The sequence below is a fragment of the Amyelois transitella genome, chromosome 23 (assembly GCF_032362555.1).
Source record: "Amyelois transitella isolate CPQ chromosome 23, ilAmyTran1.1, whole genome shotgun sequence".
In the NCBI taxonomy this organism is placed as follows: Eukaryota; Metazoa; Arthropoda; class Insecta; order Lepidoptera; family Pyralidae; genus Amyelois; species Amyelois transitella.
This window is the reverse complement of record NC_083526.1, coordinates 5763643-5787971: the sequence shown is the minus strand read 5'-3', so window position 1 is coordinate 5787971 and position 24329 is coordinate 5763643. Positions and strand designations below refer to the sequence as shown.

The 24329-nt window shown below is 35.8% G+C and overlaps 4 protein-coding genes across 4 annotated transcripts; 2 read left to right on the top strand and 2 right to left on the bottom strand.

Moving 5' to 3' along the window:
* Positions 1-1606: 1606 nt before the first annotated feature.
* LOC106130673 (nucleotide exchange factor SIL1-like) lies at positions 1607-3262 on the bottom strand. Its single transcript, XM_013329571.1, has 2 exons — positions 3256-3262; positions 1607-2616 (listed from the first exon to the last, which is right to left on the bottom strand). Exons 1-2 carry the CDS (start codon positions 3260-3262, stop codon positions 1607-1609), a joined length of 1017 nt encoding a protein of 338 aa, XP_013185025.1.
* A 442-nt stretch (positions 3263-3704) lies between these two features.
* Positions 3705-5452, top strand: LOC132903239 (uncharacterized). The gene is made up of 4 exons (XM_060950910.1): positions 3705-3785; positions 4346-4492; positions 4884-5040; positions 5322-5452. Exons 1-4 carry the CDS (start codon positions 3705-3707, stop codon positions 5450-5452), a joined length of 516 nt encoding a protein of 171 aa, XP_060806893.1.
* A 991-nt stretch (positions 5453-6443) lies between these two features.
* Positions 6444-20988, bottom strand: LOC106130762 (negative elongation factor A). The gene is made up of 11 exons (XM_060950989.1): positions 20779-20988; positions 19304-19558; positions 18365-18542; positions 17749-17898; positions 16771-16887; positions 15267-15376; positions 14258-14422; positions 13552-13656; positions 12710-12847; positions 12285-12384; positions 6444-11744 (listed from the first exon to the last, which is right to left on the bottom strand). Exons 1-11 carry the CDS (start codon positions 20986-20988, stop codon positions 11479-11481), a joined length of 1794 nt encoding a protein of 597 aa, XP_060806972.1. The 3' UTR covers positions 6444-11478.
* Positions 20989-21754: 766 nt separating this feature from the next.
* LOC106130717 (uncharacterized) lies at positions 21755-24274 on the top strand. Its single transcript, XM_013329620.1, has 4 exons — positions 21755-21874; positions 22080-22774; positions 23493-23832; positions 24184-24274. The coding sequence occupies exons 1-4, from the start codon at positions 21755-21757 to the stop codon at positions 24250-24252; spliced, it is 1224 nt and encodes a 407-aa protein (XP_013185074.1). The 3' UTR covers positions 24253-24274.
* The last annotated feature ends 55 nt before the right edge of the window (positions 24275-24329 follow it).

The following is a 24329-nucleotide window of genomic DNA, read 5'->3' as shown; positions in this document are numbered from 1 at the left end:
TTTTATTCTTATAGTTTATTTATTTTTCTAAAGATTTGCTTATAACAATATAAAAGGACAAAGGTTGGAGTCAAAATCACATTAGGTATATATGAGTAGGTACTACTAGGTAAGGCCTAGACGAACGTATTACGTTCGTCTAGGACAAATTAAGGACGTTCTGACAACAGGTCAGGGCATGAATATTCGAAACTGCCGATGAAGAGATTTATGAATGTGGATGAAGCGAAAGAAGTATGCAGAGATCGTGGCAAGATTAGTCTCTGCCTGCCCCTCCGGGAAAAAGGCGTGATTTTAAGCATGTATGTTCCTACTGTAACTAAACCTAAAGTTCGACTAAACCAAATCATGAAACGCAAACGTTTTCAGAGTTTAAGGGTTATCGGTTTAACGGTTAAGTCAGTCAGTGTCTTGAACATCATCTATATATATATAGGACACTGACTGACTTATTGATTGATATAATGACAACTTTATTAGCGTCGGTGGTCGAATCGGTAAGGTGCCGGTTAAAATGCATGTGGGCCAAAAAGGCATGCGGACGTTTATAACCTATATTCTATTCTATTCTAAGTTTAATTAATATTGTGAAGTTGACGTTGTTGAAGAAAATGCTGCAGTGCAGTTTGTTACCGCTTCTTCTGCACTGACGCCTTGGAAGAGGCAGTAAACTTAGTTTTTAAGTAATTTATTTGACGTCAACCAATGTTGTTAAACCATACGTTTTGAGAATTATTAAGCGATTTATAGTATCCTATAGTAATGAATAAAAATTTTGAATTTGAACCATGTGGGTATGTTTGTTCTCTATCACGCAAAAACAACTGCACGGATTTTCCTGATTCGCACCAATTGGCTTAGACATTGGAATAACGCGGACGAAGTCGCGAGCAGCATTAGTAAAACATACAAATTAGAAAAAGCACTTCATCGAGGAAATTTGATTTCATAATAAATCAACAGATACAATAAAATAAATCGTACAATACAGCATTGTATCAATCCGCACCCTCATGGAAGTCACAATGGCATATCGAAACACTTTGTGGTCGGGGTCAGACCACACAGAGGGGCGTTTTTTTTTACTACGCTTTTATTTTATGTAACTGATAGCTACTTACATATGTGCGAAATACAAATGCTTATTTACTTAGGCAAGTCTGTGTATGAATGTTTGTTACTTAAATTTAAACTTTTATTAATTACTAGCTGTGCCCGCGACTTCGTCCGCGACTTCGTCCGCGTGGAATAGTTATTTTGGGCACCATTGAAGCCCAAGGATGAATAACTTTTCCCGTTTTTTTCACGTATTCCATTATTTCTTCGCTCCTTATAGTTGCAGCGTGATGTTATATAGCCTAAAACCTTCCTCGATAAATGGTCTATTCAACACAAAAATATTTTTTCAATTCGAACCAGTAGTTCCTGAGATTAACGCGTTCAAACAAACAAACTCTAAGTAAAGTACAACTAAACAACTATGTGGAAAAGAGATTTAACAAATTATAGAGGTATGTTGGATTTAATTACTTAAAAATAGACAGTAATTTAATAAAGCATTATATTGAACATCTACACCTACAGTATAAGTATTAATACGTGAAAACTAAAACTCATCCTTTTCGTTCCCCTGTTTAAGACTGTTTACATAATCTGCTATGGCAGTTTCTACATTAGACGCGTTCATGTCGTATTTCTCAAAATATTCACCTCTATTGTCTTCCTTAAGATATTTCAAAAAGGCATCAAACAAATCCAGAGCCTTAGGTTTGCCTTTGAAGCTCTTCAGACAAAACGGACCTATCTTCGCGGACAAATCTAGAATCGGTACAACGATATCGTTTTCAGCTGAAGTCGACGCCCAAGTATTTCTAAAAATATCCAGAAGTCCATTGCAAACGTCTTTCCTAGACATATGTTCTATTAGTCCAATCCTCTGATACATTTTCAGTTCATCGGAATCTCGTTTGGTCATCTGTGTCTTCTTTTGCCGGACTAAGATATGTTCTTCTAAAACCTTATTGAATAAATCAAGCAATGTATGGAGGCTCTTCAAATCTAGTTTCGTCATCTGTTCGTAAAACGGTACTAGGCCTTTGACTTTCATTACTCTCGCTTGCACTCTTGGATTTCCTGGTAGCCAAGCATGCAAGACATCAATGGCATGCGCTTTTATACCTATATCATCATCGTTTTCAAAGATGTCAAGCACTTTATCTATCATCCTAGCAGGCATCACTGCATTGATAGTTATAGGCGCCATATCGAATAGGGTTTTTAGCAAAATTAAAATATTCGTTCGCAACGCTGTATACGGAGTTTCTAGATTGGTTATAACAACTCTGTCTAAACCTTTAGCATTCAGAAATTCGTAAACATTATTAGGGTTAGTCATCATTTCTATAATGTCGTCAAATTTTACATTGATGTCGTTATACATTTTTTCTATTTCCTCAATCGGAAGTATACCTTCACGGTATGATTTGTCTGCTAAAGATGATATTTGTTCAATGTCCTCAATTGCTTTATCGATCTTGTCTATGGCCAAGAGTTCTGTTATGGAGTCATGTTCATGTTCTTCTTGGGAGGCAACTTCGAATGCCGGGGTGCTGATCTCTAAAACATTTTTATTAGGACAATAAAATAAATAACATATTAAGCAACTGCCTTTACCTGAAACTTATACTTCCGTTATGAAGTGAATGTCCTTTATTAAATCGTTAAAATTTTAAGTAAGTACCTTATATAGCTAACATATGCTTTAACAGCGACCGAAGAGCCGTGAAGATACTTGGACTGAATGAGTTGGAATGAAGCCCATAGTCAAACTTTTGGTCACTGAGCTAAGACGGTGGTCGTTGACATAATAAACAAAATAAAGAGTAAGCATTTGATGATAACTAACCAACATTTTCTCCTGTATACCCTTCAGTAGAAACCCAGAAACCGACAAAGAACCAAAGAATTATACTTAATCGCATCATTTTAAAGTTAAAATATATAATTAGAAGAAATAATTTTCCACGGACTTGTTCAGCAAACAAAATGCTTATTGGATTTTTCTTTTTGACATTAAAAAGAAGAAAATGCAGAAAAGAATTAGAAAATGACCAGCCAGTAAAAAATATCAAATAAGAAGTATTTGATGACTTACTTCCTATTTTATAGTGATACTTTTTGGTAGATGCCTATGGTAGGTTTTATTACGTAGCTACCAACATACTCATCATCAAGCATCAATACCATGATACTTACCTAACATAATGATTTTTTAAATTAAGTAATTATTTTTTTCTTTTTTTTACTTACGTAATCATATTATTACAGTAAACTCCAATTTAGTAAGTAATTTATGTATATATTTTTTAATTTTCAACTAAATAATATATAAATGAATATAAATATATTTTATTATTTTCTTTTTATTAAATCAATAATAAAGATCGTTTGACATATTCATAAACATATTGTCTAATTAAGTCGATATTCTAAGCTACAGACAGCTCAAACGAACTTCAAAGTCTGATACATACCTATGATTATTTTGACAACTACATAAATAGCTCAAAATAATAACTTGTAGATAGAAGTAAACTGGAAAATATTATTCTGAGGGGACACACACATAATCGTGGAACACATAAAACGTACGCGACTAATTGAGAACCTCCCATTTAAAGACGGTTTAAAGCGTATCATTGTGAATGATTTTACCGAAATGCGAGGACTTCATCGGATGTTTACCCCCCAGGATGACTGCGTTGCTGATCTCTGTTATAAGTTTGGTCAGTATCTCTCGTCATCATCATGACGGTCTCTGTGGCGCAGCGGTAGTGCGCTTGTCTGTGACACCAGAGGTCCCGGGTTCGAATCCCGGCCAGGGCATGATGAGAAACGAACTTTCTCTGATTGTTCTGGGACTTGGATGTTTATATATATAAATTTTTATTATAAAATATAGTATCGTTGAGTTAGTATCTCGTAACACAAGTCTCGAACTTACTTCGAGGCTAATTAGTGTAAACTGTCACGTATATAGATATTTACTTATTTAGATGTATACAATGCCGTGTGGTTCGGCACCAATACAAAAAGTATATGACCACTCCATTTCTTTCCCGTGGATGTCGTAAAAGGCGACTAAGGGATAGGCTTACAAACTTGGGATTCTTTTTTAGGCGATGGGCAAGCAACCTGTCACTATTTGAATCTCAATTCTATCATTAAGCCAAATAGCTGAACGTGGCCATTCAGTCAAGACTGGTGGCTCTGTCTACCCCGCAAGGGATATAGACGTGGCCATATGTATGTATGTTTAGGTATATCAGTATGGATGACTTTTCAGGTGGGATGCATAGCAGATGACATGATCTCGAGCCGCGCCCCGAGCCCCCACTGCACCCCAGCGGGGGAGCGGGTACAGTCAGCCCGGCACGTGATCGTCACGCTGTTCCAGATAGCCAACTTGTTGCTGCTACTGGCTTGTATTGTAGTAAGCCTACTGCCTACCTTCATTACACTTTTTAAACGTTATAAGTAAGTAAGTAAATGCTTTATTGTTCACTAAAGGAGTACATTACAAATAAAAACAGTACAGTACAAAGGCGGACTTATCCCTAAGTGGGATCTCTTCCAGCCAACCTGACAATAAGAGAATCATAAACAAAATTGAGGCAAGGGTGAACAACAGTTCTTTTACTAGTATTATCCTTCAGACACAACAATTATATACGTACAATACAAATAAATAAATAAAGTCAATATATAAACATGTATATATTCTAAATTAACGTCAAAACCAATTCAAGACTCGAGAAAGAATTTATATACGTTATAGTGAGCTTGTCTTTATTAATATTGGCCGTATCAATTATTATTTTCAGGAAAGCGCGTGTTTAGTGAACATCTACGTGGCGGTGACACTAGGGTTCGTGGGTTTGGGTCTGATCGTGGCCCTCATGGAGTTCCTGGTCAAGTCCAAGGAGGAAGGACCTTTAAAAAGTCTGGTCTTGTTCGTCCCTGAAGTATTGTTCCTCTTCAGTAAGTAATGTTTTTTAACCGCTTTAATAAAAAAATGGTTCTCAGTTTGACCTGTATATGTATACGTTTGTTTGTACGCGATATCTCGCATTTCGTTTAACCGATTTTGATGCTGTATTCAGAAAAAGGATTGTTACATTTAGTGTTCTTCGTTATATTTCAGTCAGTTTTTTGTAGATTGATGCATTTATTTCAATGTTTTAGTTTTTTTTTTTGTGAAACTCATCACTAAAACAAAAATTAGTTATCATTTGTCGTCTATTATATTCCTATGCTTCCAGTGATATTCCGGTGCATTCCACTAGTGGACAGATATCGAGGGCAACTGAATATGCACATGGTCTCTGCTGAGCTGAAAGCGTCCCAGTATCGACAGGCGATTACTGGCGAATACGCCGGCGTCAAATTATAAAGAAATAGTGAAAATTTATTTATTTAGGTATAGTCTCCGCTTTTAGGTACTAACTTTTCCGCACTTTAGAATAGACTTTTGACCACTACATATCTTTGTCATGGATGTTGTAAAAGGCGAATAAGGGAATGGCTAATAAACTTGAAATTCTTCTTGTATACGATCGGGCAGGCAACCTGTCACTATTCAAAGCTCAATTCCATCAGCTCAAACGTGTCTTTTCAGTCTCTTCAAGACTGTTGGCTCCATCCGCCCTGCATGGGATATAGACGTGCTTATAATGTATACCTATTTAGTCTCCCCAAAGAGAAACATGGGCGATAACAATTGCTTGAGCGGGAGTAAGTACCTGCTCTTTATCAAACTTTCTATGCTTTAGCAGTGATTACTGACGGAAACCAAAATATGATAAAGATTAACCTTGGTTCTTCCCATATGTAGAAAAGGAAACGTTATGATTATCGCCAAAGGAAATACTTGCTAATATAGATTTTCTCGAAATCTGTTTATCTGCTTTTTAAGTACTGTATTGTACTGTACTGTATTACCTGCCCCATTAGAATGGCGCGCGCGAGCCCAAAATCTATCGCTATTTCTTTTTTTATTATGACGTAAAAGAGGATAGCGATAGTTTTTCGCGCGATAAAAAATGGCGTCCTGCGTCGATGCTACGGGTGTTGCTATTGGTTTAAAACAGAATAAAAACAATATGGAATTAATTTATGACTTCTAAATGATTATATGTGTTATTCTGATATTGTTTAAGTTGCTTTTCCAGTTTGTTTAAATTTTCACTAATCATACCATCCTTTATTATCATTAATTTTAAAAAAATTAGCATATAAAAACAACGTAATATTTTTTTTCCACTTTTTGCTATTTGTTACCAGTTTCATCGTCAAAACATTCTGTGAAAATTTCCTTAACACTTACATATCATGCTGTATAAAATGGATTATTAAGTTTCTCTTGATACCAATAAAACAAGTCATCATTTCAAATAGTTTTCTTTTAATATTTTTGTACTATCTACTATATACATGGTGAATATTAAATATCTTTTGAAAAACTATAGTTTAAACTTAAAACTTACAGCGAATACTAAAACACATCTGAGTGCCATCAGCAAATCATTATTACAAATCTTCACATATAAATATATATACTGGAAGTCATTATGTTCGCACACTATATACACACACTAAAAAAAAGTTTAAATCAATTGACTTACAGGAAATAACCCTTTTAAAAAGACATCTCGTCTTTTCTATACATAATTTGCATATTTTTAATGCTAAAAACAAACAAAAATTACTAAATTATACTAGTTATATGTTTCAATACATAATTCTATGACTTCCCAGCGTATATTTATATCAAAAAAGAAAAACTAACAAGAATATCTTTCGATGCGATTTACATAGTTTCTATTGATGTAAGTATATTAATAACGTTTATATCTTAATTACTTAAGAACACATTAGGTAAGGTTTTAAAATTTTTATATTCACACAAATTATAGAATATCAATTAAAAAGTAAAGACAGCGAAGCGTCTTATGTAAGTACGTGTAAACCGGATGTAACATCTACACCAACGTAATTAGTGTTTCACATCAGTATGAATAAAATTATCCACAAATAAATTGTCGAAATATATAAAAAAGACAAAAATTTACAATGTATAAAGCGAGCGGTTTTTTTTATATATTTCGTCTTATGTCACATCCCGTATACACATTAAATTTTTTAATTGTGATGGCGCCTAAAAGAAACTATTTCACGCGTAATAAGGCTTATTTTACAAAGGCACGAGGGTCGCATCGAATGATTTCTCAGTTTCTTTTTATCATTTTAACAACAATTGTTTGGGCCTATTAAACTTACCAATAAACAGTATTTATGTAACTAAAACACAAACTACTGACATTTCTCCGAGAACATAAAAAATTAAGCTTTCTGAAGTGTACAAAATTATAAAATTTTCTAAAATTTGAAAACATCTATCTATCATAGTTTACAAGAATCTTACAGTTCATAAATCAAATTTTCGAAATTAAACCTTGTGAGACTATTAAAAAATCTGACATTTCAATAATTCACGTACGTTTTTCCCTTCTTTCCAGTTGCAATGGTTTAAATATTTGAGACCACTATCTTTTGGTTTGTTAATGGGATATTATTTATTAAGACTTTAGGGACTTTAGGAATTAATTTGTACAAACTTTGTTACTTAAGCTAGTGTTGCCGCTCGAGTCTATACTGTCGATAGTATTGTTGTTATTGATACCGTCGTATCAAACTGAGCTGTTAATACCATCGAAATTAAAGATAATTTGCAAGGTTATCAAAACAAATATCGATAATTCGGCAACACTAATTTCAACACTTGCGTAGATCGCCGCCATGTAAGGTCGCACCAACTACAAAGCCGGTATTTTTTAATTTAAAAATTATTATCAAATACAATTGTCATGTCAACCTGGATGTATGAATTGGCGATTATAAAATTCATATAATTATTTATCCAATCGCGACGATTGTATTTAAACGGAATATGTTAAAAATTGCGATTTTTTTAAATAATAAACTATTGTATCAACATCCAATAAAAATGTTTATATTAACGCTCTAATACTATTGGTCGTAGAAGCAGCTCTCCACACCTCATCGGCGAATAATAAGGCAGTGTTCGGTGAAATAGTGACACTCATAGATATCGGAATAATATAAGGCAATAGAACTGCCATGAAACTATAGGAATTATGTCATCGTATTGCAACGCACGCAGTTTTCTGCGCTGTTGGATACCTAACAAATAAGTTGAAAGACAGATTTGGTATTTGCGATGACAAACTAACCAGTACTATTATTTCGAATTCTATGGGACCAACGAAGGCTAGCAAAACCAAATCTGTTGGCCCAGTTTATACGCAGCTTACAAATTCCTATCATAAACGAAACCCCTTATTTTATAGTAGTTGATAAGTTTTAAAATTGTATAAATTTCTTAACAGAAATCGAATTAGAGTATGAAACATTTTTATTTTAAAAAAGCTAATCGTTTATAACAGAAAATCATAATGTTAATAGTTTCATATGAATCGGTTATACATAAGAATTCCATCAAATTGGCTACATAATATTACTCAAACAATCTAATATTACTCAAAAAGCATGTAGCATGCCGCTAATTCTCAAAATATAATTGAAAGCTTTAGAAGATATTTTTATCATTATATTGATATTCATAGTACTTATTAATTCTAAGAAGTAATCCTAGACACAAAATAACATTTTATTCTCATACAAACATTCAAACAATTGGTCATTTCACAGTCAACTTTAAATCTTTCGCGTTTCAAATTATTATGCTCCAAAGACGGTCACAGGAAGCGACTGCCCCGTGACCTTTTTACCGGAATACCAGTGGGGCCACTCACGAACGTTGACAAGTCTTATGACCTCTCTCGAGGCATTAATGTATTGTCTACCCTCTTTGTCTATCTTTGAGGTCAACTGTTGTAGTAAAAAAGAGAGAGAAGACATATACCTTATATTTGATCTTTGAGGTCAACTGTTGTAATAAAAAAGAGAGAGAGAAGACATATACTTTATATTTGATGAACCCACCAACCAGCCTACAATCCCGCCAAAAATTATCCGAACCAAACAAATACGTCCGTCCGTACGAAAATGGGTCTTAAAGTATTACAATAAAACACACAATCGTCGAATATAAATCCCTGCTCATTAAAGATTTTGTGCTTCTAAAATCGATTTTTGAAAACTTAAATCTCTCATAAGTAAATCTTGTATATATCTCATCTGGGAGAAAATGTAAGAGATGTCTTATTTACCGTGTATGGGGGCAGAAAGAGAGAAGTATGCCATGACGAGGGCAGATAGAAAAAGACAGAAGATAAGGCATATCAACGTTCGTGATCATATTTGTGGTTTTGCACCACGATATACGATACTAATTGGTCTCATCATCTTCACCATCGATGGGGCAAATGGGCCCCGATCAGTTTGGATCTTACACATTCAGTTGCCTCAATGTGTAGGTTTCATTAGGATGAAGTATAATGTTACTTTAGCATCATATGTATATGGGCGCTTTATTATTACTTTAAAACTTTACTAAAGTGCAAGATTAATAGATGTTTTTTTCTAAGTATACATTTTACCGTCGAAGTATAAAATCTATCTCCCAAACATTTAAAGCGTTACATAAAAGAATAAGAGTTAGCCACGTTTAGTAATTATAGTCACGAATTTGATTCTGGTGTCACAAAATCAAACTCCATAGTTATTAAAAGTGCAAGCTATCTCTTCATATAGAACACTTGAAAACATGAAAATACACATTTTTGCTTAACTTGAATGACCTTTATCTTTCCATATATTTTAAATTTGACCAATTAGAAACTTTTTCGTTACCCTCCTTCTCTGTCTAATCCAATACATAAGAGATAACGGGGTACGTACATAATTTATACGCGACGCGCGTTGTTTTATTACAAATACATACTCCCTACATACTTTTAGGTAGTTAAATTTGCAGAATATCGTCTCGGAATTTCATTGAATTTACGCCGAATCACTCATTAGCAATAATGTGTAGTATAAGAATAACATCTCATTATTTACAATAAACGCTTATCACATATATTTTAAAACAAAATCAATTACAAATATAAACGTCCCAAGCCGAATCACACTTTATATATAACAAATTCTAATGTTTTACGATAATTTTGGCACTATAAAATGATACTGAGAATAAGTCCATATAGTTTGAGATCATAATTTTAACGTCATTTGAATAATATAAGACAATTGAAATGCCAAATTGTACTCGAAACTATAGGAATGATGTGTCATGTCTTGCATTGTCAAATAATTGTCAGATTTGGGAAGCAAGATGAAAACGTTATGATGTCACAACTATTAGCCGTGAGCTTTCAATTACCAGTTCTTGCCACTTTTATGATCTTATATTATTCTCAACTCTATATATAAGATACTACTTAAATATGCCCCCTGCAAAATTTAAGCAGATTTTGTTGTTTCAATATTTATGAAGGCATACATTTAACCATATGTTTTGGTTAATTTATGAAATAAAACACATTTCATCTATACATATTTGAAAATGGGTAAATTGGTTTATCGCAAATATGACGTAAAATTTCATTGCAATGCAAAATGGATCAGCAATAAGGTACAAACTTCTATTTGTAACAAAATATATCAAATGCTCGTAATTAGCAATACTAATGGGTGTGCATTTATTCCCATTCAATATATATGCCTCGGAATAAAAACATCTTTATGTTTCAAGGCAGATCAAACCTTATTCTAAAACAAAAAGGTCCAAAAAATTTTGATGTTACATCCCAGAATAAAAACATCGTTGCAAACCATCACTCTTTAACGATGACGTTTCACACTAAATTACTCCACTTAACACTTGCAATTATCACTTAACTAACTCTCTGATTGGTTGTGGAGTAGACTGGCTGTTGACCGGAATAACAGTAGTACCCGGGTCTTCTGAGGCACCATGCTGGTATTTTTTCAGTCTCATCCATTGCCTCTTGTTATAATATCTTTGATAATGGTTTAATATGTTTATTCTTCAGTGGTAAGTTTTAAACACTATCTGGTTTTGCATTCAAGTTATGTCATGTCCATTCCATTTTAAAAAGGCTGTCGCTGCATAATATATTGGATCTAAGGATGCAGCAAAAAGATCTAAATCTTAGAACACTATATGCCTAATGCAGCGATAAATAAGACTTCTTGATTGCATTCAATGTCTCAGAATAAAAAGAAAATCACGTTTCAAGGCAAATCAAACCTTATTCTTCAACAATAAGATGTAAAACTCAATGTTACATCCCAGAAATGTAAAAAAATCGTTGCCATCACTCTTCAGCGATGAGTTTTCACACTTTTCTCCACTACTCTTCAGGCATTGAAGGTTTTAAACAATTAGCACTTAACACTCGCACTTATCACTTAACTAACACTCTGATTGGCTATAGAGACGACCGGCTGCTGGCTGTTTGCCGGTATGACAGTGGAGCCCGGGGGTATCTTCTGAGGCACCATGCCGTCTATGTGTCGGTATTTCTTCAGTCTCGTCCATTGTCCGTTGTTGTAGTTCATTTGAAAGTGCATCTCTGACAGCATAGTAAGGTATGTGTCGTCGGATTGCAGTACATTCTCTATGTTTTCTGATAGTTTTATTGTCACTATGTTGCCTAGGTTCGGACAGGGGTTGTCTGAAAGAGATAAAAGCATTTTTAACTTTCGCTTTGCATTATTTTATTTATAAATAATACAGGAATTAAGGGAGCAATTAACATTACAACCACGGATCATTGTAACATGATTCAAAATGTCAGAGATAAAGGTAAGTTACATGTGTGTTACTATTTTTTTAAATAAATAATACAGATAGTATTATTTATTTAAAAAATATAGTTAAAATGCGAACTACTCTGTTGCACTTTCAATCTAAGTAAACACAAAGATGAATTAAACATACACAAAAAAAAAAGAAGAATGTAGAATCAAATTTCTACACATGATCAGTCTCATTGGACTTCTTGGATTAAAGGGGTGCATTCAGCAATCTTTAGACTTGAGATTTAACAATAAGTCATGTAAAATATTCAGAACTGGTGATACCTTGAATGGTAAGATCACCTGTTGTATTTTGAAAGTATAATATTATAATTTTATTTAATAAATAAATAAATAAATTTGTCTTATATATAGATTGTTAAAAAGATATAAATACATAATAAACAATAGTTTACCTCTAGACCCAGCCATGAAGCCAAGTATGAGGGCTTTCTCCGGCCTCGTGACGCGGTTCGCGTTCCTAAACATGTCCTGGGCTTCAAGCATTTGATCGCGCTGAAACAAACAAATATAATTAAAATTTATATAATTCAATTACGGTGAATATTTCCGTTACAATGCAGCAAAATAAATCGTAAAATAGCCATTAAACCGTATAATCCTCATACCACGTATTATAACTCGATATCTCTGTGAGCAGGATGGTATGATAACTATGACGTAGTGCAAAAAAGATAGACCATAAAAAGTATGACTTTGACATATATCAGAGATATCGCATCATTTAACAGTTTTAATGTAACTAATTGCAAAATACATAAAATACATATGAACGAATAGAGGACCTTCATTTTGCAAGTGTATTAAAAAAACAACTGACCGTTAGCGAGAGTCCCCTCCTTGGCAACAAGGGCTGTTGTTGTTGCTGTTGTTGCTGCTGCTGTTGTTGTTGTTGTTGTTGTTGTTGGGGCGCGGGGATCGGCGCCGGGGCCTGCTGCACCGGCTGAGAGAGTTGCACCTATAAATAAATATAAACATAAAATATTGAACCGACATATAATATATAATATACGGTTTGAGTAAAGTACATTAAGTGTTCCACCAAAATGTTCCACCCCCCATCAAAAAGTCAAGTGCTGTTACTACATTTAAGGCTAATCTAAAGAATTTTTTATTAAGTCACAATTATTGTAATATTGCAGCAATTTCTATATAATGCTATTTTATTTTATGATTATAATGAGAAATATTCTGTATATTCAATTTTTTTTTTTTTGTTAATAATATAATTATTGAAAAAAATGTTTCAGCTATACTTTATTCAACTATAGGCTTTTCAATTCTATCATTAAGCCAAAAAGGTGAATGTGGCCATTCAGTCTTTTCAAGACTGGTGGTGACTGTCTACCCCGCAAGGGATATAGGCGTGACCATATGTGTGTATGTATAGGCTTTTCAACTATATGCAAACCAAATTTCATTCGAATCTGACCAGCGGTTTAGCTGTTAAAGCGGAACCCACATACAGACATTCACATTTATAATACACTAGCGACCCGCCCTGGCTTCGCACGGGTGCAAAATTATAAATGTTATTATACATAAAAACCTTCCTCTTGAATCACTCTACCTGTTACAAAAAACCGCATCAAAATCCGTTGCGTAAAAGACTAAAATAGCGACTTTGTTTTATACTATGTAGTGAAGTTAGGTATATGTTACCGTCTGAGCGATTTGTTGCAAGTTGTGTTGTTGCGGCTGCGCCTGCGCCGTGTGCAAGGCGGGCATCGGCACGCCGCGGGGCTGGCCTACCACGGGCTGGTTCACCTGCAACATTAAATATAAACAGTGCCGTGTGGTTCCCGGCACCAGTGCAAAAAAGAATAGGACCTTTCCTATGGATGTCGTAAAAGGCGACTATGGGATGGGCTTACAAACTTGGGATTCTTTTTTTGGGCGATGGGCTAGCAACCTGTCACTATTTGAATCTCAATTCTATCATTAAGCCAAACAGCTGAACGTGACCTATCAGTCTTTTCAAGACTGTTGGATCTGTCTACCTCACGTGACCGTATGTATGTATTATATATAAATAATAAGTTTCTTATTATTTTATTCGCTAACTGGGTTCAACAGTAATCTTAACAACAATAACACAAATTATAGAGCATATAAATTGTTTTGAACAAGCAAGCATTGAATGTAGAATCCCAAGTTTATAAGCCTTTCCCTTAGTCGCCTATGTATATCGTAAACGATATGCATGGGAAAGACATAGGAGTGGTCCTATCCTTAAGTACCGGGAACCACATAGCACATGATGTTTTTATATGTAATATTAAACATATTTCCCACAAAACGTTTCTGCCTGATGATATGGTCGAGTGTTACTGATGTCCAAACTACATGGAGGCCCGGGTTCACTTACCGACTTGATGTTCTGCAACAAGACAGCCTTCCCGCCGGGCTGCAGGATGACAGCGGAGGTGTTGAGCAGGTTCTGAGCGGAGAGCAGCACTGGCTTGCCTCCCGCCTGCCCCGCTATAAGGAGTTTCGGTTGCTGGCCAATAACTATAGGTTTTGCTGCGGTACCCTGTGGATTTATTTATAACTTTATTGTACAAAAAAAAAGTGTAGAAAGGACTTAATGCCGTTTGGCATTTTCTACATACATACATATGGTCACGTCTATATCCCTTGCAGGCTAGACAGAGCCAACAGTCTTGAAAAGACTGAAAGGCCACGTTCAGCTATTTGGCTTAATGATGGAATTGAGATTCAAATGGTGACAGGTAGCTAGCCAATCGCCTAGAAAAGAATCCCAAGTTTGTTAGCCTATCCCTTAGTCGCCTTTTACGACATCCATGGGAAAGAGATGGGGTGGTCCTATTCTTTTTTGTATTGGTGCCGGGAACCACACGGCACGGCATTCTCTACCAGTCTACTAGTTGGCTAAGTTTAAGTGGATTATATTATTATACTAGCTGCTGTAGTGGCAAACATTGTTTTGCATTTTGTGGGTATGAAAAATAGATGTTGGCCGATTCTCAGAACAACTCAATACATACATAAAATCACACCTCTTTCCTAGAGGGTAGGCAGAGACTACCTCTTTCCACTTGCCACATCTCTGCATACTTCCTTCGCTTAATCCACATTCATAACTCTCCTCATGCAAGCTCGGCGGTTTCGGGTACTTTTGACCTGACCCTTTACCAGGACGTCCTAATTTGATCAAGATACGTTCGTCTAGGTCTTTCCATTCCGACCATGATCGATTCACTACATGTTAGGTTTCCCTGCAAAGGTTGCCACAAGGTCAGACAGGAGTCGTTTCGTGTAAAGAACTGATCCTTGAGCCATGGTTGCAGGGCACTCCTCGGGCTCCTCCCCTCGTAGGGAGCAGCCAGGAGGCGGTGGGGGCGAGCGTGCCGTACCTGCTGCAGCAGCAGCGGCGCAGGCGCAGCGGCGGGGGCGGCGCCCGGCGCGGGGGACGCGGCGCGCTCGGCGGGGGGCGGGGGAGACGAGGGGGCGCCCGCCGCGCTCGCTGCGGACAATATTATACCATGTCATTCCAATTCATTAACAAACGTACATTTGCTTCAGTATTATTGGCATTAAATCTCAAGTAATAAATGCGAAAGTAGGTTTTTTTTGTGGTTACAAATGAGAGGGAGGAGGCGTGAGGAGGTTTCCTCACGTGAATATTTCAAGAAGATAAACTCCTACTGGAATTGCCACAGCATAGTACTGCTTCATACAGCCACTCGTTTTCCGTCCAGGCTGTCAAATTGTGGAATTGTTTGCCGCCAGACGTACGTGATAGTAAATGCTTATCAGGTTTTAAGAGGGGAGTGAGAGAACACTACCTGTCGTTGTCGTCGTGATGCATCCACTATTCATTTATATTGTATTTATATTATATTATATTGTATTCATGTATGTTTATTTATTTAATATATTTATTTGATATTTATAACTTTATGATAATATGTTTTAGGTCTATAAATATCAGTAAGTTTATGTAAGTTTATATATTAAATATTAGGTATGTACACAAGCCAATGCCTTTCTTTACACTTTCCTGTCGTGGGCCTGCTGGAAGAAATTTCTCTAGAAATAAGTAGTGCCCTTGTACTGAATTTTTCTTTATTTTAAGTTTTTTTTTTTTTTGCTAATTTTTCTTGTTGTACATAAATATATAAATAAAAAAAATAAATAAAATAAATAAATAAATTCAGTAGATAACTCTACTGATTTTTTCTTGAAATATTAACGTACATATCACACTATAGTTCCCGTGGGATTTGCGAAAAACCTGAATTATTTTGTATTTTTATGTTTGTAATTTTAGAATTGGACCACTCCGCTTCTTTTTCATAGATGTCATAAAAGCGACTAAAGGAACGGCTAATAAACTTCAGTCTTAGAAGTCTTGTAGGTGATGTTCTAGCAACATATCACTATTTGAATCACAATTCTTTCACTTAGCCAAACAGCTGAAACGTGGACTTTCAGTCTTCTGAAGACGGTTGGCTCTGTCTACTCTGCATTGGATATAAACTTGACGTACATATCTCTCTCATCTCTGCGTGTTCCTGGTTGCACCCTATACAAAAGTGTTTCGGGGTCCGGGGTTTCTTCACTGGATATAGAAACAAAAAGTTCCGTGTGGTTCCCGACACCAATACAAAAAAGAATAGGACCACTCCATCTCTTTCCCGTGGATGTCGTAAAAGGCGACTAAGGGATAGGCTTACAAACTTGAGATTCTTTTTTTAGGCGATGGGCTAGCAACCTGTCACTATTCGAATCTCAATTCTATCTTAAAGCCAAATAGCTGAACGTGGCCTATCAGTCCGCTCAGGACTGTTGGCTCTGTCTACCCCGCAAGGAACATAGACGTGATTATATGTATGTATGTAAACAAATAACACATACTGTTGGGTGTATCTTCCGGTTTGGGCAGAGTGTAGTTGAGTCCCTTCGCGTAATCCGGTGGTGGAGACGCGGGGGCGGCTGGAGGCGCCTTTTTGTTGGCCAGGCCTTCCTCCATTTCTGAAAGTAAAACAAAAGTTTATGTTAAAGGTGCCTAAAAAGCGTCGTCGGTAATCGAATCGGTAATAATTGTACATTCGTTTGAATACTAACCGACGGTTTAACTCAATTCATTCATAAAGCCAAACATCTGATCGTGGCCTATCAGTCTTTTCAAGACTGATATCTTCTACTACTACCCCGCAAAGGATACAGACGTGATTATAATATGTATGTAATAACCGAAGGTCTTATGGTAAGGAAAAACATCGTTAGGAACCATGCACATTCAGGCAACTGGGTAGCCATGATCCAATACGAATTGGGAGAGGCCAGGTGGGTGTTTTACTTCGTGTAAAAATCTGACTCACCCAAACCATGATCATGGTCATAAAGGCGCACCAAGGGCTCCGATCTAGATGAAAAACTCAAGAAGGAAGAAATAAAAATTCTTGCGGTACGGATAATTCTTTTGCAAGGTTTATATATTTAAATCCCTCACCCGGGTTTCTCATCTTCTTGATCTGCGCATGACTGCCGGGCTGCTAAGTAATGTCAAACAGAACGATCCCTGCGCGAGCTGCTTATTATTTAGTATTTACTTATGTTTGCATCACTAGCAGATTAAAGATCATGTGGAAAGAACAGTTCAGCAAATAGTGTAGAGGGCAGCACTCGCCCAGCTTCCTGCGCTTCTTGATCTGCGCCTGAGTGCCGGGCAACTCAGAAATGTCAAACAGAACGATCCCTGAGCGGGCCGCTTAATATTTAGTACCTGGTTGACCGAGCTTTGCTCAGTTTTTTGTTTTTGGTAGAACGTGTTTTTTGAAATACTTATGTTTGTATCAGTGGAAGATTCTAGATGTGTGTAGTAGCACTCACCCAGCTTCCTGCGCTTCTTGATCTGCGCGTGCGTGGCGGGCTGCTCGGCGATGTCCAGCAGCTTGATGCCGGCGCGCGGCGGCGGGCGCGGCGCGGGCGCGGGCCGCCCGCCGCGCGCCGCCCAGCGGGACGGCAGGCCCTTTAGGGGCGCTGCAGTACATTACAAACATCATTACAATACATGTTTTAAATAAATATATATACAGGGGACAAATTACACGGATTGACAAGTTGCGTTACAAGATACCAACTCAACGATACTATATTTTATAATAAATACTATATATAGATAAACTCATCATGCCCTGGCCGTGATTCGAACTTGATTATGGTATTATTTTGCCTTTTCTGAAAAATAACTCATAAATAATGCTTTTATGTGGCCCAATAAAGATTTAAAATAAATAAACTTGAGCTATTTAAGGCACTAGAACTCGGAAAATTAATTTTAATTTATATAGTATCTGAAAAAATACTACATCTATGATCAAACATAATTTGCTGTTTAACATTAGTTAGAAGCAGCTAATATTAAGGAACATTGACGAAATAAGGTTACCATTAAATTTTTTTTTAATATTAAAATGAACAAATATTAATTAAGCATGACACATACTAGTATCCGTCATCTTGCGCGGCATGCCCCTGCTCCTGACGGGCACGGTCGGCGCCTGCGCCTTCTTCTGGTTGGCTTGCACCTCCGTCGCCTTGGCTAAGAGCTCACTCCTCAGCGCCACCGACTTCGGTTTGCGCTTCAACGTGAAGTGTTTTACTGGGTTCGGTTGTTGTCCTACCTAAAAATGTTGTTCATAAAATTGTGTTGAAAATTTCATTAATGTCACGATTACATCTTTATCACTTACGGGGCAGACAGGACTCTTTGACAGACTCTCTAAAAAGACTATGTTCAGCGGTAATGCTAAATGTGGGGATTGAGCTAAAGAAAATACAAACATAATCACGTCTTTATCCCTTACGGGGTAGACCTACATTCTAAAACCTGTCTAAAAGGTATGATGATGATTTTGGTAATAAGATTAGTATGAAAATGCAATTTCTGCACAGATTGTAAAGGTAAGTCAATGAAAAAAAAGTTATAAGTTGAGATTCTTTTAGGCAATTGGCTAGCAACCTCTCGCTATTTCTGACTTAATGATTCAGAGATTAATTTATTTAGCCAAAGATAGCCTTAATTTTGCTACTATTGGTTGTCTTCAGTTTAATAATTATATAAACATTCCAATACTCCATAATAATGCTAGTCTGGCGACAAAGACAGCAAAAAAGGAGAAGACTATTTTAGATTACATATTTTAAATATGAATACTGATTCTTACTTATTTGTTTTTCAAAGATAGGTTAAGTACTTAATTTTATTTATTGCATTAGTGATAAGTCTGCTTTTGAACCATCTTTGTCTGTTTTGTATTTTACTCTTATAGTGAAATGAAGAGTTTTATCTAAGTATCTATCTATCTTACACCTTTAAACAGGGCGAGTCTACATATTTTTGTCATCATTACTAACATCACTTTAACTACAAAAACCAACTCACCACAGAAACTAAAGCATTCTTATTCAAATATAGGCACTCAAGAGGTAGCAGTCCAAGGTCTGAATGTTTAGCTAAAGCCCTCCTCAGCTCTCCAATCATGTCACTGAATATTGGACGGGTTTCATCAAACTCCGCTATTTCAGTATTAAGTGTACCGGCCGAGGGGAACGTCTTGAGGACCTCGGCCAACATCGCCACCCATAAATCTGAGTCCACGGCGGCCACTTCAATGATCTCTTCCAATTCATTTCTCCACTGGAAAGAATGATTAAAATTAATAAGTGAATACATTTTTAAATAGCTGAATGAGACCATTCAGTCTTTTCAAGGCTGTTGGCTCTGTCTACCCCGCAAGGGATATAGACATGACCATATGTATGTATGTATGGATTTTTAAGTATTTGTATAACTTACAGTAGTGACCCGGCAAGGTTAAACTTAAATGAATGTGGTGTATGTTTGTATGTCTTTAGGAATAATCTGTTAAAATAGCAGGCAAATTGTGCCATGTGGTTCCCCGCACCAATTAAAAAAAGAATAGGACTACTCCATCTCTTTCCCATAGATGTTGTGAAAGGCGAGTGAGGGCTTAAAAACTTGGGATTCTTTTTTTAGGCGATGGGATAGCAACCTGTCACTATTTTAATCTTTTCATGACTGTTGGCTCCGCCTACCCTGCAAGATATGTAGACATAACAATATGTCTAAATGTAACAGCAGGAAACACTGCCTCAATATCTGTTGTTTGGTTTAAGAGAAGAAAACATAGAATGTTTATAAGACAATTTGATGCTCATAAATATTAAAAGTTTAAAATGAACTAAATTATGTAGGCTATTGCTCACAAGTATAGTGCTATAAACTCACTAAAGACAATAATATCTTCAGCGAGTTTAAAGTAATCAGGGCTTAAACTTTGAACTTAAAAATCTGTGGTAATAGTTAGTAATTACATTTTTGATAATTCCACAGTGCAGTTATGTCCAAATTCTTAAAACACCTGAATTGTATCAATAGACCTTGAAAACCTACTGTCTTGATAACTAAATTATAGGTTATAAATACATTAAATGCATGTTGCAAGCCATAATGTCGATTATAACAAACATGCTGCGGTAAAATGCTTTTGTTATCGCTCAATTACACACAACAGAATTATTAATGTCTAGACTAGGCCATGAAACATAACATACAGGAGGGAAAATGTTTGGTACTAGCATTCCTAATAATACCCATAAATGTAATTTTGGTATGAAATACGTATTCAAATTGCTACATAGAAATTTTGATTTTTTTTTAAACAAAAACAATATCTTTCTAAACATTATTTTAAAGCGTTTTATGACAACAAATAAAACTATTGCATTTATCATCATTTTATATCTCTTTTCAATCAACCTATTTTACGTGTAAAGGAAAGAGACATAAAGCACAACAGTTACGCAAATCATAGAACAACCAAAGAGAAAAGTTACCTCTTCAACATTTCTGCGCGGGATATGAAAGAAACTTAGCAGTAATTTTAGTTTCACTTGAGTTTGCAAATCTGGAAAACAATCTTTGATATTTTTCAGAACTTCCGCATTTAATTGTGTACAAATTGAACCACTTGTCCACGAATCATTCGATGTTCCAAGTTTATTGTGGAGCCACAAAGATGTATCACTATCTCGCACGTTCGCCATCTTGTAACTGAGCTAGTGACGTGTTAATTATGCTTAAGCAGGTATGTGTCAATGGAATCGAATAATCATTCTTTAATCGATTAATTTATTATGTCGATTAACTAATGATTCAGATATTTATCCACATCCACACTGATAATAAAAAGAAAAATGTTGTATTTTTGTACGTTTGCAACGAATAAACTCAAAATCTTCAATCTTAAATTGTTACAGTCATTTTGTCTAATTTTGTCATTCAAACTCCAATGATACATTTTATTTGTTTGTAATATCTTTACTATTATAGAATTGCATTTATATTTTATCGATTATAACAATTTATATGTTAAAATTTTACACAACACTACTTTTTTCATTTGTGTTTATTTTTTCAATCCCAGAAACAATGATAAAAAACTATGCTGCCTATCTCTCTTTCCCACTAGTCAGTTTTATAAAAATGAAACAATTTTGAAAATCTTAGCTGAAAAATCTATATTTGAGTTTTCTTGGTTCTATTACTACCTTAGACTTAGGTTATTGTAACATTAACATGAATTTTGATACATCTGAATTGGCTGTATCGAAAATTAACACTACTGACAAAAAAAAAGAGCACGCGCGCGCCATTTTTAAAATATTTGCGTCAGACAGAATTCCGAAATAAATAGTTTGCTAAGCAATTTTATCGATCTATCAAACGAAACGCTGAGATTAAAATAAACAAAACGAAACAAATAGGGCAACTTATATTATAGTACCTTATTCTTTATAAGTCTAGCTGCCAATGTCGGAAGTATCTATTTCTACTAATTTATATGACGAGGTCTTATCCAAAGATACCACCTGTGATTTATCTGCTACCGGATTGGAGATAGTTCCAAAATTTGACAATAAATTGCTAACCGTAAGTTCCTAGGCATAATTTTTTACCTTATCTCTCACTTGGCGTGTTCTCAGTTGCACCCTCCATCACTACCGTTCCGGGGCCTGGGGGTCCGCTTCTTCTCTGTCTGTTACGCTTTCACGCCTAAACCACTGAACCAATTTTGATGAAATTTGGTACGGAGAAAGTGTAAATTAAAGGCAATAACATGTTCTTTCTATTGCAGGTGTTATACCTAAAAAGTAATAAAATTAAAACTCTTCCCGACGATTTCTTCCCATCGCTCCCAAGCTTGATGTGGTTAGACTTGAGAGACAACTATCTGACTGAAATTCCGAAATCCATTCAGAATCATCCTAGTCTTACACACTTATTGCTACAAAACAATAAACTTACTTCCCTCCCCCATGAATTAGGCACTCTCAATCTAAAAGTATTGCAATTTAGCGGAAACCCTTTGACATATCCACCAAAGGATATTCTCAATGCAGGTCTATTGAAAATATTAACATTTTTGAACAATAAATATGTGGACGACATTTTTGAACAGTCGAAAACAGATTTGTCTGAAACTCAGAGTACTATTACATTCGACACTCTTAGTCAAGGTCTCAGTTATAATTCGGTGCTTGATAGAAGCAAAATGAAAGAAGAACCACTATCAATAAAACTGAACGAAAAGGAAGTGGAAACCGACGAAGAATATTATGAGAAAAATAAAGGGAAATATCCTAAATTGGCTAAAAGTCGATACAAGACTTTAACGCCATACAGTCAGAGTTCAAAGTATGTTGTGCCCAGCCAAGCGGACTGTAAGGAAATGGCGAATCTGAAGATCAAGCAAAGTTATCTGAAAGATCTGGCTATTAAAAAGCACAAAGATTTGTTGGCTAAGAGGGAGAAGATTCTGCAAGATAGGAAGTAAGTTTACGTATTTACATCTCAATCCAAGGAATAACACATCAGTAAACTTATTGTAGACCAGATTTTAGTTTATTGTTGCTTAAGGTGATTACAAACCTGCAGTGACCATTAATTTGTTTCAGAGCTTTATTTAAAATTGGATTCGTATTTAGATTAATACGATACCTATATTTGCCAATGCATATGAAATTCTATTTCAAGCGTTTATACATTACCAAAATAAAAATGTAGTGTGCTTCCCAGCACTTGAATAGGACCACTCAAATATCTTTCCCATATAAGATGTCGTAAAAGGCGACTAAGGAACAAAAACATCTAGTGCACTTTATGGTATAAATCAATATGGGCTATGTTGCATAGGACATGTGGGAATGGCTTCATGTAAAAACCCTAATCACCCAACCCAGGATCATGATCAAAAACCGCATCCCAGGCTCCTCTCCGGAGACATGAGGATGTAACCGTGACTGCCACACAGCGAGACAGAATAACCTCCAATCGTCATCCTCCTTTTTTGAAGTCGGCTAAATTTTCAAATCCTCCTAAGTGTTACAAACACTTTCCTGAGAACCGCATCAAAATCGGATCAGCGGACAAACATACATAAATACAGGCTTCATAGAGTTCGAACGGCAAACCTTTTCTTTTGAAAGCGGTTAAACAGCAAATATAACTTAAAAAATAATAATTCAAATCAACTGAATTAACGTTCTAGAAACATCCAGTTATTACAAAACTGGCGCCGAGACTACAGAATTAAACAACACACAGCCGATGGCACTTACAAATTGGAGCCAAAATCCTTCCCATACGGCATCAACCCAGAATACATGACTCTTTTGACCAGAGAAGATATAGAAAAAGACCTCCCAGATAAATATAGGAAAAGGTTGATACGAAGGTCTAAACCCACTGTGCCAAGGAAGAGTGCTAATGATGTACATTTAGCGTTGAAGATAAAGCAGTTGTTTGAGAATTTAGAAGCTATCGACCTGAATCGGAAGGACATGACGCCGAGAACTGAACAGAAGGTGCTGTTGAATGAAATACAGAAAGTGAGTATCATTGTTGTACTTATGTGCCGTGTGGTTCCTGGCATTTTAGAATAGGACTACTCCATATATTTCACATGTCTCATGGATGTCATAGAAGGGAACTAGGGGAAAGGCTAATTAACTTTATTTGAATCTCAATTAGCCATACCTATAGTTGAACGTTGCCTTTCAGCCTTTTCAAGACTGCTGGCTCTGTCTACCCCAAAAGGGATATAGACGTGACTATATGTATGAATGTATACGTATCATTATAAGTTAAGTATAGTTTGTCGTGCAAATTTTTCAGGCGAAATTATATTTTTTTATTTCTGCTTTTGAATTGTGGACGTCATTTATGGAATTCAATTACAGATATCTGAAATAAAACAGAAGCTAATGGAGTTATCCACGTCTAATGCGAGGTCGGTGGTGCAAGATTGAGAACAATTTGTTTTATGTGGAGCGTCCTCCATTCATCTCTTTTCTCTGTTATTTTATTGTTGCTTGCTTACCAGCAA

Coding starts and splice junctions, on each gene's coding strand:
- LOC132903239 (XM_060950910.1), top strand. CDS start 3,705: ATGATTTTACCGAAATGCGAGGACTTCATCGGATGTTTACCCCCCAGG. Junction 3,786..4,345: donor TGATCTCTGTTATAAGTTTG/GTCAGTATCTCT, acceptor ATGACTTTTCAG/GTGGGATGCATAGCAGATGA. Junction 4,493..4,883: donor TGCTACTGGCTTGTATTGTA/GTAAGCCTACTG, acceptor TATTATTTTCAG/GAAAGCGCGTGTTTAGTGAA.
- LOC106130762 (XM_060950989.1), bottom strand. CDS start 20,988: ATGGCGAACGTGCGAGATAGTGATACATCTTTGTGGCTCCACAATAAA. Junction 17,899..18,364: donor GCGCAAGATGACGGATACTA/GTATGTGTCATG, acceptor AATGTACTGCAG/CGCCCCTAAAGGGCCTGCCG. Junction 14,423..15,266: donor CGCCGCTGCTGCTGCAGCAG/GTACGGCACGCT, acceptor ATAAATCCACAG/GGTACCGCAGCAAAACCTAT.
- LOC106130717 (XM_013329620.1), top strand. CDS start 21,755: ATGTCGGAAGTATCTATTTCTACTAATTTATATGACGAGGTCTTATCC. Junction 21,875..22,079: donor TTGACAATAAATTGCTAACC/GTAAGTTCCTAG, acceptor TTTCTATTGCAG/GTGTTATACCTAAAAAGTAA. Junction 22,775..23,492: donor AAGATTCTGCAAGATAGGAA/GTAAGTTTACGT, acceptor TTAACGTTCTAG/AAACATCCAGTTATTACAAA.